Consider the following 13,769-nt stretch of genomic DNA (forward strand, 5'->3'; position numbering starts at 1 on the left):
TCTAATCCCCCCAAACCTTCAAGCAGTAGCATAGTTGATGTAATGAAGAGCACATGTAAGACCCTTAATCAGTCTCCTTGCCTTCTTTTGGTCCTCTTGGCAAGCAATCAGCATTGGGACAACATATAGAACTAAATATGAAGCTGAGGAGTTACTATTGCATCAGATGGAATTCACATACTGTATTTTTTCACAGAGTCTATCAAGCACAAGGCCACCAATACCGACCTACAGCTGTCCAGGGATTTTGGACAGAACTGTGTACATGGAGGGTTTTTAGGAGGCACAGAGAGTCCCTGTGGCTCCATCCTGTGTACCACCGCATGCTGCAATACTTCCATACAATACCTGATTGAGAATGCCATACCGAATCTGGCATCTCTGGAGGTATACAGAGCTATAGGATGGCCCCATAAAAGTCTATCGGTGTTGTACCATATCCCTATACAACTCAGAGGTTGCATGGAGCTGTAATGCCACCATATGCATAAGACCTATATGTGCCACTTGCTTAGAGTAGGCATTGCTGGATCCTTTTTAATTACCCTTTTGACACTTGTTTTTTCTAATTTTGCAGCTTGAAAACTAGAATGGAGTATTGCTTGTGTACTGACCTGATAAATCTCTCAGCCAAATGTTCCACAAAGTTGTATATTTCACTCCAGTGGTCTAGGACACTTCCAGACCTACGGGAAAACACAAGATTTATGAAGATTATTACCATTGGAGATACTTCTAAAGTTTTGCTACCAATCCAAACTTCAGTCATGTACAGCATACAGGATCCACTAGCAAAACGAACTTTAGGTCTCTACACATATATTTGCTGATATCTAGTTAGTTTTTATGATCTTAAGTTATGGAAAATAAAAAGAAATCTGATAGGATACCACAGTAAGACTACTTTCACACTGCAGTGTACATTTGCCATACACAAAGAAATCTTACTGTGCATGTACATCACATGTATCTACAGTCACGTCAGATGTTTTGAGACTGACACAAATTTTGGTTTTCACAAAGTTTAATGCTTCAGTTTTTATGGTGGCAATTTGCATTAACTCTCGATTGTTACAAAGAGTGATAAAATTTTCCATGAAAATTAACTTACTTACAAAAAAAACAACATGCCACTGCATTTCAACCCTGCCACAAAATGTTAACACCATGTCAGTGATCTTCTCGTTAGCTCAGGAGAAAGCTGATATTACTCTGTCATGATGATTGAATTAGAAGAGCAGATTGGTTGCTTTAAAGGGGAGTGGTACTTGAAATCATTGTCTTCTTCTGTTAACCATAGTAACCTCCAAGGGAACACGTGCAGTCATCATTGCTTTGCATTAAAAGGGCTTCACAGGCAAGGACATTGCTGCTTGTGAGATTGCACCTAAAGCAACCATTTATCGGATCACGAAAAAATTCAAGGACAGAGGTTCAATTGCTGTGAAGAAGGCTACAGGGTACCCAAGAAAGATCAGCATATGCCAGGACCATCTCCTATTGATGTTTCACCTATGGAATCAGATCTTCACCAGTGCAGAGTTTGCTCAGGAATGGCAGCGGGCAGGTGTGAATGCATCAGCATGCAAGGTGAGGCGAAGGTTTTTGGAGGATGCCCTGGTGTCAAGAAGGTCCTCAAAGAAGCCTTTTCTGTCTAAATAAAAAAAAGTCAGATTGACATTCTGCAGGAAGTACAGGGATTGGACTGCAAAGGACTGGGGTAAAGTTATTTTCCCTGAGGAAGCCCCCTTCTGACTGTTTGGGGCATCTGGAAAAATGATTGTCTAGAGGAGAAAAGGTGAGCTCTGCTATGAGTCCTGTGTCATGCCAACAGGAAAGCATCCTAAGACCAATCATGTCTGGGGTTGCCTTTCATCCAAGGGAGTAGGCTCACTCACAATTTTGCCAAGAATGCTGCCATGAATAAAGAACGGTATCAAGACATCCTCTAACAGCAACTTCTCCCAATGATCCAGGAACAATTTGGTGATGAACAATGCCTTTTCCAGCATAATGAACCATAATGTCACAAGGCAAAACTGATAACTAAGTATCTCTGTGAACAAAACTTTGAAATTTTGGGTCTGGAAACACTGGAAATATTGTCTTTGCATAAACTTGATGTATTTGTCAATAAAAGTTAAAAAACATATGAAATGCTTATAATTGTAAATAGAAACATCCGACAAAAAGATCTAAAAACACTGGAGCAGCAAACTTTATGAAAACCAAAATTTGTCAGTCTCAAAGCTTTTGGCCACGAATCTACACACCGCTATTTACCTGATGAAGGCCAAAAGAATGTATTTTCACCCTCTGTCAGTGTGGTATACATCAGTATACATTGTTTTGCTGCAAGGTATAGCACAGCAGACTACACTATTCCATACAGAGTACAAATCTGGCTATTAGGAGATGATAACGGTATACTATAGGGTAAAGTATACTATAGGGTGAGTATGTTCAGTATATTCAAGGAAGTGTCCCAAAGCTCACCTTAGAGAGTTGTGCAAGTATAGGCACATTTCTATTGTACAGCGTCAGATCAAAATCAGTGGTTCAAATGCCACCAGCTGCCCGCCTCATGGGGAAGAAATGCAATGCTTCACACAGAAGATTCAGGTGACTGGCTTAACACCTAATCACACCAAAGGACAACTCTAGGGTACAAAAGCAGACCAACGTAAAGATGGATATTCTGTTCCAAATCGTTTATTTTGGTCTTGATAAAACATATTTTGGGGGGCTAAAATACCCCTTCATCAGGTTACATAAGACAGTAACCATTATATATAAACATTGGAAAATCCTTCCGCTGTATACCTTTGATGGACAGTGCAAAATGCAGTATGAAAGTAGTCATTATAAAGTATGCCATATATTAACCATATCAAGTATGTCTGTTATGTTATACACAGAATAGTCTACATTTTTGGTGAATATTTAAAATTCTTATATGTTTTTACAACCTAACCTTAGATGATACTTTGGCAAACTTAGCTGTCAGCCCTTATTAATAATGCATATTTAATGTACTAAATGAATATCAGTGTAGTCAGTACAACAGCAAGAAATCTGACCAAGTCCATTTGTGACCGCACCTAGGTCAGACCTTTTCACTACTGTTATAGTGTAATACTGTATTAGTAATGGAAAAAAAGGCATCCTACGGATGTAGCAGGGATAACACACATGCTTTATGAGACATGTTATCTAAACTAAATGCAACTAAATGCGTTAAGCAATTGCTTTTCAATGGCTTTTGTTTCAAGATAACACAAAGAGTTAAGAAATTTGAGTAAAGAGTGTGTGTGTTACCCCTGCTACATCTGTATGTTGCTTTTCACAGTTTTACACATAAGATATACTGCCATATTGAAAAGACCCCCAAATATATAGAATAAGTCAGCCTTAGTCTACCTCAGTTGTGCATGCTCATGTCATGCTATGCAAACCAGTGATTTATTTCCCCCAATTGAAGTTCTTTGTAACTCCCTTTCATCTCTATTGAAGGGAGTCTGTCAGCAGGTTTATGGCTACTAATTGACTGCCAACACTCAGTAAGGCACTGTCACGGATGGTGTTGCAGAAAACTGGAAGTTTTAAATAAACATCCGACTGACTTGATCCCAAACTAAGGAACATATGGGTGAGCCCTATAAAACCCCTAGAGCTCTCCCTGACTGCTCTGCCCATGCAAAGATCTTTATGATAGATAATTGCATGCCCTCGTACCTAGATTGTGTGACACCTGAAAACCCTATAATAGTGAGGGGACACAACCACCGGCTCCCTGCACTTAATACGGAGGGAGTCAGGGTCACCTAGAATCAAGCCAGCACGGAAACTCAAATAAAGGAAAAGACTTATCTGAGGAACCAGCAGTTGCAGCATCTAGCAGTGAACACAATCCAGGAAGTAGTATAAACCGCAAAGTGAGGCAGCATGGGAGGGAATATAAAGGGAGGCAATCAGTGTAAATAGATGACAGCTGGGAGAAGGAAAAGAGATGACAAAGTGAAACCAAAAGAAAGAACATTATGCAAGAGGTACAGAAGAACGTCTGCCAGAGCTTCTCAGAGAGCTGGCGGTGACAGGCACTTACCAACGTATTCACATATACCCTTTTGTCCCTTTGTGGCCTTTTTTTCATCTCTAGGAAATGCTATTTTTTTTGTTTATATGCAAATTAGGTGATATATGGCTGAGAAGATAATGGTGTGTGTCAAGAGGGGCATAGATGCCCGTGATGAGAACATAGTCCTACCACTTTACAAATCATTAGTCAGACCACACATGGAGTACTGTCTACAGTTCTGGGCTCCTGTGAACAAGGCAGACATAGCATCGCTGGAGAGGGTTCAGAGGAGGGCAACTAAAGTAATAACTGGAATGGGGCAACTACAGGACCCTGAAAGATTATCAAAATTAGGGTTATTCACTTTAGAAAAAAGATGACTGATGGGAGATCTAATTACTATGTATAAATATATCAGGGGTCAGTACAGAGATCTCTCCCATCATCTATTTATCCCCAGGACTGTGACTGTGACGAGGGGACAGCCTCTGCGCCTGGAGGAAAGAAGGTTTGTACACAAACATAGAAGAGGATTCTTTATGGTAAGAGCAGTGAGACTATGGAACTCTCTGCCCGAGGAGGTGGTGATGGTGAGTACAATAAAGGAATTCAAGAGGGGCCTGGATGTATTTCTGGAGTGTAATAATATTACAGGCTATAGCTACTAGAGATGGGTCGTTGATCCAGGGAGTTATTCTAAGATTTGGAGTCTGGATTTTTCCCCGCTAAAATGGGGGAAATTGGCTTCCACCTCACAACAGTTTTTTTTTGCCTTCCTCTTTCAATTTTGCAGGATAATAGGCTGAACTGGATGGACATATGCCTTTTTTCTGCCATGCAATCTATGTTACTATGATTTCTCTCAGGTGCTGGGAGTCATTAGGTAGCTATAAATCTGCTGACACACTCTCTGTAGAGACTGAGGAAAGAATGGCCACCACTCTGACAATCTAAGAACAAGCTAAGAATCTGTTATGTCCCTGGTGACAAGTCATGGACGACCATTCCATTGAGGGACAGGAAAGATGCATTCTTGGCAACAGTACATTCCTAACTGCTGGAATCCCCAGAATCTGTATTTTAAGACTGTATTTTGCTGTAAGTACCATATTGTTAGCATGTCCTTATACAGCAACCAAGAAAAGTCAAGTAATACTAAAAATATGTTATTTGATCACGATGTGGGAAGATTATCACAGTTTCAATCAGTAGAATTAAAAACATTCTGAAGTGTTATCTCCCCTGGAAAGTTCTACTTATCATGACCTCAGATGTTTGGACCTTTAAGGACACAGAGTGTCAGAAGGACAATGAATCCCAGACCTCCATATCCCCTACAGTACACTGTTTATTCCAGTCATGCTGGCCAACTTTATAGCTGAAATACATCATGTGGATTTAATGAGTTACCATAAATATTGCGAGCTCTGAGCTGCTGACTGAGCAGATCCTTCAAACATTGCTGCCAAAGCATGCCGAGTAAGAATAGGAGACGGTAAATTCCACTCCATAAGTAAAGTGATAGCAGCAGTGATACTGTGCGGACACACTGTGTTCCCCTTGGGGTCCTTGCGTTACTTTCTAAGGACACTTTAAGAAGCCAAGCGCTCCAGGTGGCAGAAAAATGGAAGGCTTAAACATAGGCAGATATTAATCTTATTGCCACAGTGCCAGTCTGATGTAGGGACAGCCAATATAGTTATACCAGCCTATATTATTATCTATTAAACACCTAGAAATTGTACAACTGCATGTTTAAAACTGAAGTTACAATAACATCTGATAAAATTGCACTTCTGCGACTTGTCCCCAAACAGCTGGAGAGCCTAAGGCTGCCAAAGTAAAATAATTATATGGAGGCGTAATTAGGCTACATAGCAAGTACAGTTATTTTCAGTTTTAACTTTAAGGAGTCAACCAGACAACCATTTTTATAAATAGCAACAGGGTGCAAATTTTTGTAATTCTCCCTGTCTCCCTATTCTGCCTGCCTTATTGTAGAACTTGCAAATGGAAGTGATCGAGATGTAAGAGAACATGTCCTAGAATTCAATTTGGAATCTATAAGATGTAATTTTACACACAGGAGAACATTTTCTAGATGCAAGGAATAAGATGAGCCAGGAATATAGACATAAAATATGCAGAGATAGCAGTCACACCTTGGTCCTGTGCCTGAGATGGTCCAAAGACCTTCTGCCTTGGCCTAGTAATGTTTTCAGCTAAACCACTTCACATACTGATTGTATACAGCTCATCCTTCTTGCTGAGGCTAGCAAAGAAGAAAAGTTTTTGGACACCAGAAGAAACAATCCTAAACTCATTCCTATATTTGACAGGAATGGTACAATTATAGGATGCATCAATCTGAAATGGGGCCTAGTACACAATTTATGCTAGGAATCCCAACATAGTAAACACTGTGCATCAGTGCATTTGTATCAGACTAGTTAACAGTCCCATCTAGTGTTGGGTGAACTTTTTGAAATTCGATTTGGCTTAATTGGTCAGGCAATTCAATTCGGGCGCAAATAAATTCAACTCAAATTGAAAGTGTTCCAATTACCCTGAAAAGTTGTGGATGACATTCTGGGGTCTCCAGGGACTGTATGCAACTCATTTGAAGCTCTTTAACGCCAAGCCAGTATTAGTAAACTTAAACTGACAGCGTAATATAGGGCTATGGGTAAGCAGATGCTGGTGGTAACAAACTGCCTCTTTAAAAACATGCTGCACTGTGGTGTTTTTTATGTTATTTGTTCTTAAATGGTCCAAAAGAAGCTTAACTTTTTTGGCATTTTTCTAATCTGAAAAATGGCCATTTTGAGATATTTGCCCAAATCAAATCACCCCAAATTTGGGTTACATTTTTCATTTATTTTTTTCTTGAATTTGAGTTTAGAACCAATTTGTTCATCTCTATGACACTGTATTCTGAAAAGGGCGCACAGAATGATAAAGACTTTTTTCAGCAGTATTGCAGGATGCATACATTTAGGAGCCGGTAAGAATGTGGCACATACTGCACTTAATTCATCAAAATATGACAGCAAATATTAACTAGCTAAACATGTTAGACACTTATTGTTATACCATCTCATAGCTGGCAAAATAAACACTATTGTTTTGTGGAAAAATTAGAATCACAGCAAATGTAAATGTGGCATGGTTTATGACTTTATCTTACCCAGGTTCCTTATTCCTTCACACTTTTCAAAACTAGGCGGAAAATGAAAACTTAAAACAAAGTGTACACAAGTGTTCTTCCTCATCTTTCTTCTTTGCTCAAGATATCCAGGGATGAGATGACCAAAGACCATCTTTCACAAAAAAATTTAAAAAACCTCTGCATTACACTGTAATGCAAAATTTATATTTTCCAAAGCTGGTCATCTTGCGCCACTCCTCTTAAGATATTTTGAATCACTTGTATTTGGCGCACAGCATGAGCTCCACTTTTGTGCTGCATTTTCTTAGTAAATCTTCCCCCTTCATTGGGAAGGGGGAAGATTTACTAAGAAAATGCAGCACAAAAGTGGAGCTCATGCTGTGCGCCAAATACAAGTGATTCAAAATATCTTAAGAGGAGTGGCGCAAGATGACCAGCTTTGGAAAATATAAATTTTGCATTACAGTGTAATGCAGAGGTTTTTTAAAATTTTTTGTGAAAGATGGTCTTTGGTCATCTCATCCCTGGATATCTTGAGCAAAGAAGAAAGATGAGGAAGAACACTTGTGTACACTTTGTTTTAAGTTTTCATTTTGTAAAAAAAAATCTGAAAATGTGACCAAAAGCTATTCATGATGAGTCATTCCCTGTGCCAAAAAGGCAGGGTTCACATCTGTGTCACAGGCTCCATTAGGGACCTCAGTCAGAGATTTTGTCAGAAATGCTAGACCAAATTGTGTGATCGTTGATGTGAATAAGGCCTAAAATGTGAATTTACTGCAAATCTCAATCCTGGGAAAACTATTCTACTATATAGTCTCAGTGTACCTAGAACATGCTGAATGCAAAGTTTAACATTCTAATAATGACTTGCTGCAAAGTGGAGAAGTAAAGGAGATCTATGGGGGTTACTAAAACAACCAAGCATGCCCACCGATCAACATCTACCAGACATTTTTGGCATATCCTAAATTTAATCAGCCAGGAAGATGAATAACATAACCCCCTGCCAAGCACATGACAGAAGCAAATGGTCTTGATTTAAAATCCGGAGCCCTCAGGTACATGAATACTACACTGACCTACAGGTAGAGCTAAGAAGCCTCTGCACTTACAAATACTACTGGCTTTGTTGATCCTTCACATCCCAGCAATCATTAGCCAATTTCCTGGACAGAATACGATGAGGTAATGTCCTTCATTGAATAAACGATGATCATAACATTAGATCATCGCTTGGTGTATAATATGCTAAATGCTATTGAACAATCATTTTGGCTGCAGATTCCAGTGTTAAGATTGTTTGGGTCTGTATTATGGCGTTGACTCAACCTTCAGATTCTGGAAGGGAGGGAGGGATGGGTTACTCATGTAATATTTGGTCAGTGTAGAGATGACCATAGACATTGTTTAAAAATAACTTTGCCCAGTTGTAAATGTGAATTGCAGGACAACTTTTGACTATCTGTATTACATATTATGGAATGGTGCAATCAATGAATTTAAGGCAACATGGGACCCATATTGTTTAATATCTTTATCAGTGAAATTGCAGAAGGCCTCGATGGTAAGGTGTGTCTTTTTGCTGATGACATAAAGATTTGTAACAGGGTTGATGTTCCTGGAGGGATACACCAAATGGAAAAGGACTTAGGAAAACTAGAGGAATGGTCAAAAATCTGGCAACTAAAATTTTATGTTGATAAGTGCAAGATGATGCACCTGGGACGTAAAAACCCAAGAGCAGAATATAAAATCAGTGATACAGTCCTAACCTCAGTATCTGAGGAAAGGGATTTAGGGATCATTATTTCAGAAGACTTAAAGGTAGGCAGACAATGTCATAGAGCAGCAGGAAATGCTAGCAGAATGCTTGGGTGTATAGGGAGAGGAATTACCAGTAGAAAGAGGGAGGTGCTCATGCCGCTCTACAGAGCACTAGTGAGACCTCATTTGGAGTATTGTGCTCAGTACTGGAGACCATATCTCCAGAAGGATATTGATACTTTGGAGAGAGTTCAGAGAAGAGCTACTAAACTAGTACATGGATTGCAGGATAAAACTTACCAAGAAAGATTAAAGGACCTTAACATGTATAGCTTGGAAGAAAGACGAGACAGAGGGGATATGATAGAAACTTTTAAATACATAAAGGGAATCAACAAGGTAAAAGAGGAGAGAATATTTGAAAGAAAAAAAACTGCTACAAGAGGACATAGTTTTAAATTAGAGGGGGCAAAGGTTTAAAAGTAATATCAGGAAGTATTACTTTACTGAGAGAGTAGTGGATGCATGGAATAGCCTTCCTGCAGAAGCGGTAGCTGCAAATACAGTGAAGGAGTTTAAGCATGCATGGGATAGGCATAAGGCCATCCTTCATATAAGATAGGGCCAGGGGCTATCCATAGTACTCAGTATATTGGGCATACAACAGGGTGGGCCATTTATATGGATACACCCTAATAAAATGGGAATGGTTGGTGATATTAACTTCCTGTTTGTGGCACATTAGTATATGTGAGGGGGGAACTTTTCAAGATGGGTGGTGACCATGGCGGCCATTTTGAAGTCGGCCATTTTGAATCCAACTTTAGTTTTTTCAATAGGAAGAGGGTCATGTGACACATCAAACTTATTGGGAATTTCACAAGAAAAACAATGGTGTGCTTGGTTTTAACGTAACTTTATTATTTCATGAGTTATTTACAAGTTTCTGACCACTTATAAAATGTGTTCAATGTGCTGCCCATTGTGTTGGATTGTCAATGCAACCCTCTTCTCCCACTCTTCACACACTGATAGCAACACCGCAGGAGAAATGCTAGCACAGGCTTCCATAATCCGTAGTTTCAGGTGTTGCACATCTCGTATCTTCACAGCATATACGATTGCCTTCAGATGATACGAGATGTGCAGCACCTGAAACTACGGATACTGGAAGCCTGTGCTAGCATTTCTCCTGCGGTGTTGCTATCAGTGTGTGAAGAGTGGGAGAAAAGGGTTGCATTGACAATCCAACACAATGGGCAGCACATTGAACACATTTTGTAAGTGGTCAGAAACTTGTAAATAACTCATGAAAGAATAAAGTTACGTTAAAACCAAGCACACCGTTGTTTTTCTTGTGAAATTCCAAATAAGTTTGATGCGTCAAATGACCCTCTTCCTATTGAAAAAACATAAGTTGGATTCAAAATGTCCGACTTCAAAATGGCCGCCATGGTCACCACCCATCTTGAAAAGTTTCCCCCCTCACATATACTAATGTGCCACAAACAGGAAGTTAATATCACTAACTATTCCCATTTTATTAAGGTTTATCCATATAAATGGCACACCCTGTAGATGGGCCAAATGGTTCTTATCTGCCGACACATTCTATGTTTCTATGTTATTTTGCAGAGCACAATATAGTATTAATGGGCATGCAGTGAATCCAAGGAGGGCTCAATGGTCTTGGCTGTCCCTGGCTGCTTCCTTTTCTGCACTCAACAATAACCGCTGCCAGTATCTGCACATTCGCCAAACGCCTTCAGACATCACAGAGTATTCTGCTGCCAGGACACCAGCAACTATCGCTAATCTGACGTAGAACCTACAGCGCCATTATGGGAGCAGTCAAACATTAAATGTTATCCTTTGAAATGTATTTGCTCCCTGTGCAGCTCACACATAGACATGTCTGTTCCTCCAGAGCCTGAGATGTCCTCTGTAGCTGGTATGCTGTCCACTCTGACTCATACTGTAGATGGGGGTCATGATTGACTTTGCAAGTATGATGTTCGAAATGGGTATTTCAAACCATACAATTCTTTATAGTCGCTTTGGTTCAGGGTTGAATAATTGCAAAATAGATGTGTGTACATGGTGCATTTTTTACTATTGACGTTATTTCTGTCTTCATCATCTCAGCCCAACAGCCACCAGTCCACAGCGGTGCTGGGGGAGAACAGGAGTAGTGTGTGTGCCAGTCATATGGCTGTTTTTGGAGGGTTGCCCTGCTGAGTGGCCAAGCCCTGAATGGTTGCCCTATAAGAGAGAGGGTGCACTGAGTCAATCACGGTTCTGACACAGCATCCAATCATCCAGGGATTTAAATTGGGAAATGACTCTATGTCAGAGCCTGTGATTTCATATGTATCCTTGCTCCTGTTACTTCATTTGTACATTGTACTACTCTAAGCTGATTTGGTTATTATTGACCCTCCGGGTCAACTGATTTGCTTGTCTCTGGATTAACCCCTTGTCTACTGATTTGGTTTGCACGAACTTTGCTGGTTCTGACTCTGCTTGCTGATTACTCTCCTGTATCCCTTGGTCATTCTTATAGGTCTGCTACTAGTGAGCATCCAGTTTCTGATTTCTTACTCTGCAGACGTAACCTGGGTCTCTAGCAGCCACGGCCATTCTTCTAATACCTATAATAGTAAAGGATAACTGGTAGCAGTTTTTGAGTTTGCTGGCATTTTTTCCTAATAGCTTCCTTTTAGTTTCTTTACAATTTCTTAGATTTGTGACATATGATGTACTGAAGATTTGTGTTTAATTAAAAAACATGATTCAAATTATTTTGGGTGTAATGATGACCGCATGAATGTTATAAAACAGGGTAATTCCCACCTTAAAGGGATTCTGTCACCTCTCATAACACAAATTCGGATTTTAAACCAGTCATGCTCCACAGCTTACCTTGAATCGGCCTTGAATCGGCCAATAACGCCCCTCTTACAGTGCCCAAAACGCCTTCCTCCAGAATCCCTAACCGCCCACAGCGTATCATCCCTCTCCTCCCCCTCCCTGACGGCCGAGCGAAGTCTCGTGCAGACGCAGTACCCACTGAGGGCTGCGCCAGTGCGATTTGCTGGAGACTGAGGGAAGAGCGAGCATCGGACGTCACTGGGCTCGGCGCATGTCCAGTGACGACGATGAAGCTCCTGCCCTCAGTCTCCATCAAATCGCACTGGCGCAGCCCTCAGTGGGTACTGCGTAGGCGCGAGACTTCGCTCGGCCGTCAGGGAGGGGGAGGAGAGGGATGAGACGCTGTGGGCGGTCAGGGATTCTGGAGGAAGGCGTTTTGGGCACTGTAAGAGGGGCGTTATTGGGCACACAAAGGGGAACATAACGCCCCTCTGGGCACCTTCAGGGTTAATTTGCATAATTATAAAAGTTGTTTTTCTGCAAAACTACTGGACGGATTACAATATAGAACAGCACAGCCGATTCAAGGTAAGCTGTGGACCATGACTGGTTTAAAATCCGAATTTGGGTTATGAGAGGTGACAGAATCCCTTTAAACCTCTCTGTGGCTATTGGTAGCTTCTATAAAGGATTTTTTGACTTCTTTATTGCCCTATTGGGACATATTTGCCTAAAAGATTTGCATCTGTAGTTTCTCAACTAGCTAATGACAAGACCTACATCCAGCGTAAGACCGATGTCCAACAATTTTGTTGTGTAACCCTGGTTTAGGCATCTACATGTGGATTTGCTTTGAGAAACTGATCATTGTCACTAACAGCCATCTCCCTAATGGCTGACGCATAGTCCGACACTTTGACATGGGACTATGACACCTCCACCAATACTATGGTGTTAGCCCAGTGGTCCGTGCCTGCGCTGCTGCCCCTAAATGCGGGCACGGGTGCCAGGCTGCCTCATTCCCTCCTGCTTCCGTGCACCATGCTGACAAGCACGGGCAGCAGGTAGCTTAAATTGTTGTATCTGCACTCCGTGATGGAGCTTTCTTCCTGCTTAGAGTCCTGTACTGTTTGTTAGGGCATGCACGGGCATGTCTCTCCTCCTTTGTGAGGCAGCACGTACACGCCCTCTATCTCCCCAGCCAATGGTTGGATTGCAGGATGTATTTAAAGGTGCTTCCTGTCTCAGGAAGTCGCCTGAGCAATCTTGGTCACTAGCCAGTCTAGTTCCTTGTGTGAAGGTGTTTTGAAGTTTCTGTTTTACTGTTAACCGGACCCCGCTTCTCGATTAAATGGACTGTGCCTCTGAACTTGGACTTCGATTATGGGCTTTGCTTGATCACTGCCTGCCCTGACTCTGGACTTTCTGACTACGTCTCTCCCTTCTGTGCTTTGCACCAGTATCTCTGACCCCCAGGTCAGCTGCCACTGACCAGGGGACTGCTCTGGAGTGGCAACTGGTGACTACCCTAACAGCCCAAGCCTATTCTGACCATCAGAGGCTCTAGTTAAGACCAGGTGGTTACTTACTCACGCCCCTCCAGGGTATAGCTGGTCAGTGGTGCTGTGGGTCCACACCCTCTTGCATGACATATAGTATGTTAAATATCAATATACAGTGGAATCTCTCCACTTACCTCTTTTAGAAGACCACCCCTTATTCAGACCATATTTCCTGTGACATATTTTCAGTTCCATCATGTGTGCATATATTTCTTTGAGACTCCTATGTCCCTAGAAGATAGTTCTTAATGTCTTCTTGGTGGTCTTGCAGGTAATGCAATTGTGTGGTCTTCACAAATTATTTTGTCATGAAGCACATTTC

General features: G+C 41.1%; 1 protein-coding gene across 2 annotated transcripts in view; it reads right to left on the reverse strand.

Annotated features, from left to right (window-relative positions):
• The window catches only part of ANTXR1 (ANTXR cell adhesion molecule 1), a 220,520-nt gene that overhangs the window by 170,325 nt on the left and 36,426 nt on the right, over window positions 1-13,769 (reverse strand). The window contains exons 2-3 of one of the 2 annotated variants that reach the window (XM_040414453.1): window positions 2,497-2,660; window positions 615-686 (exon numbers count right to left, since the gene is read on the reverse strand). In XM_040414453.1, coding sequence (XP_040270387.1) covers window positions 615-686; window positions 2,497-2,525 — 101 coding nt within the window. In that variant the 5' untranslated portion in view covers window positions 2,526-2,660. The remainder of the gene's footprint in view (window positions 1-614; window positions 687-2,496; window positions 2,661-13,769) is intronic. The other variant, XM_040414454.1, reaches the window with a different exon arrangement.

Source organism: Bufo bufo, chromosome 1 (assembly GCF_905171765.1).
Source record: "Bufo bufo chromosome 1, aBufBuf1.1, whole genome shotgun sequence".
Lineage (NCBI taxonomy): Eukaryota > Metazoa > Chordata > Amphibia > Anura > Bufonidae > Bufo > Bufo bufo.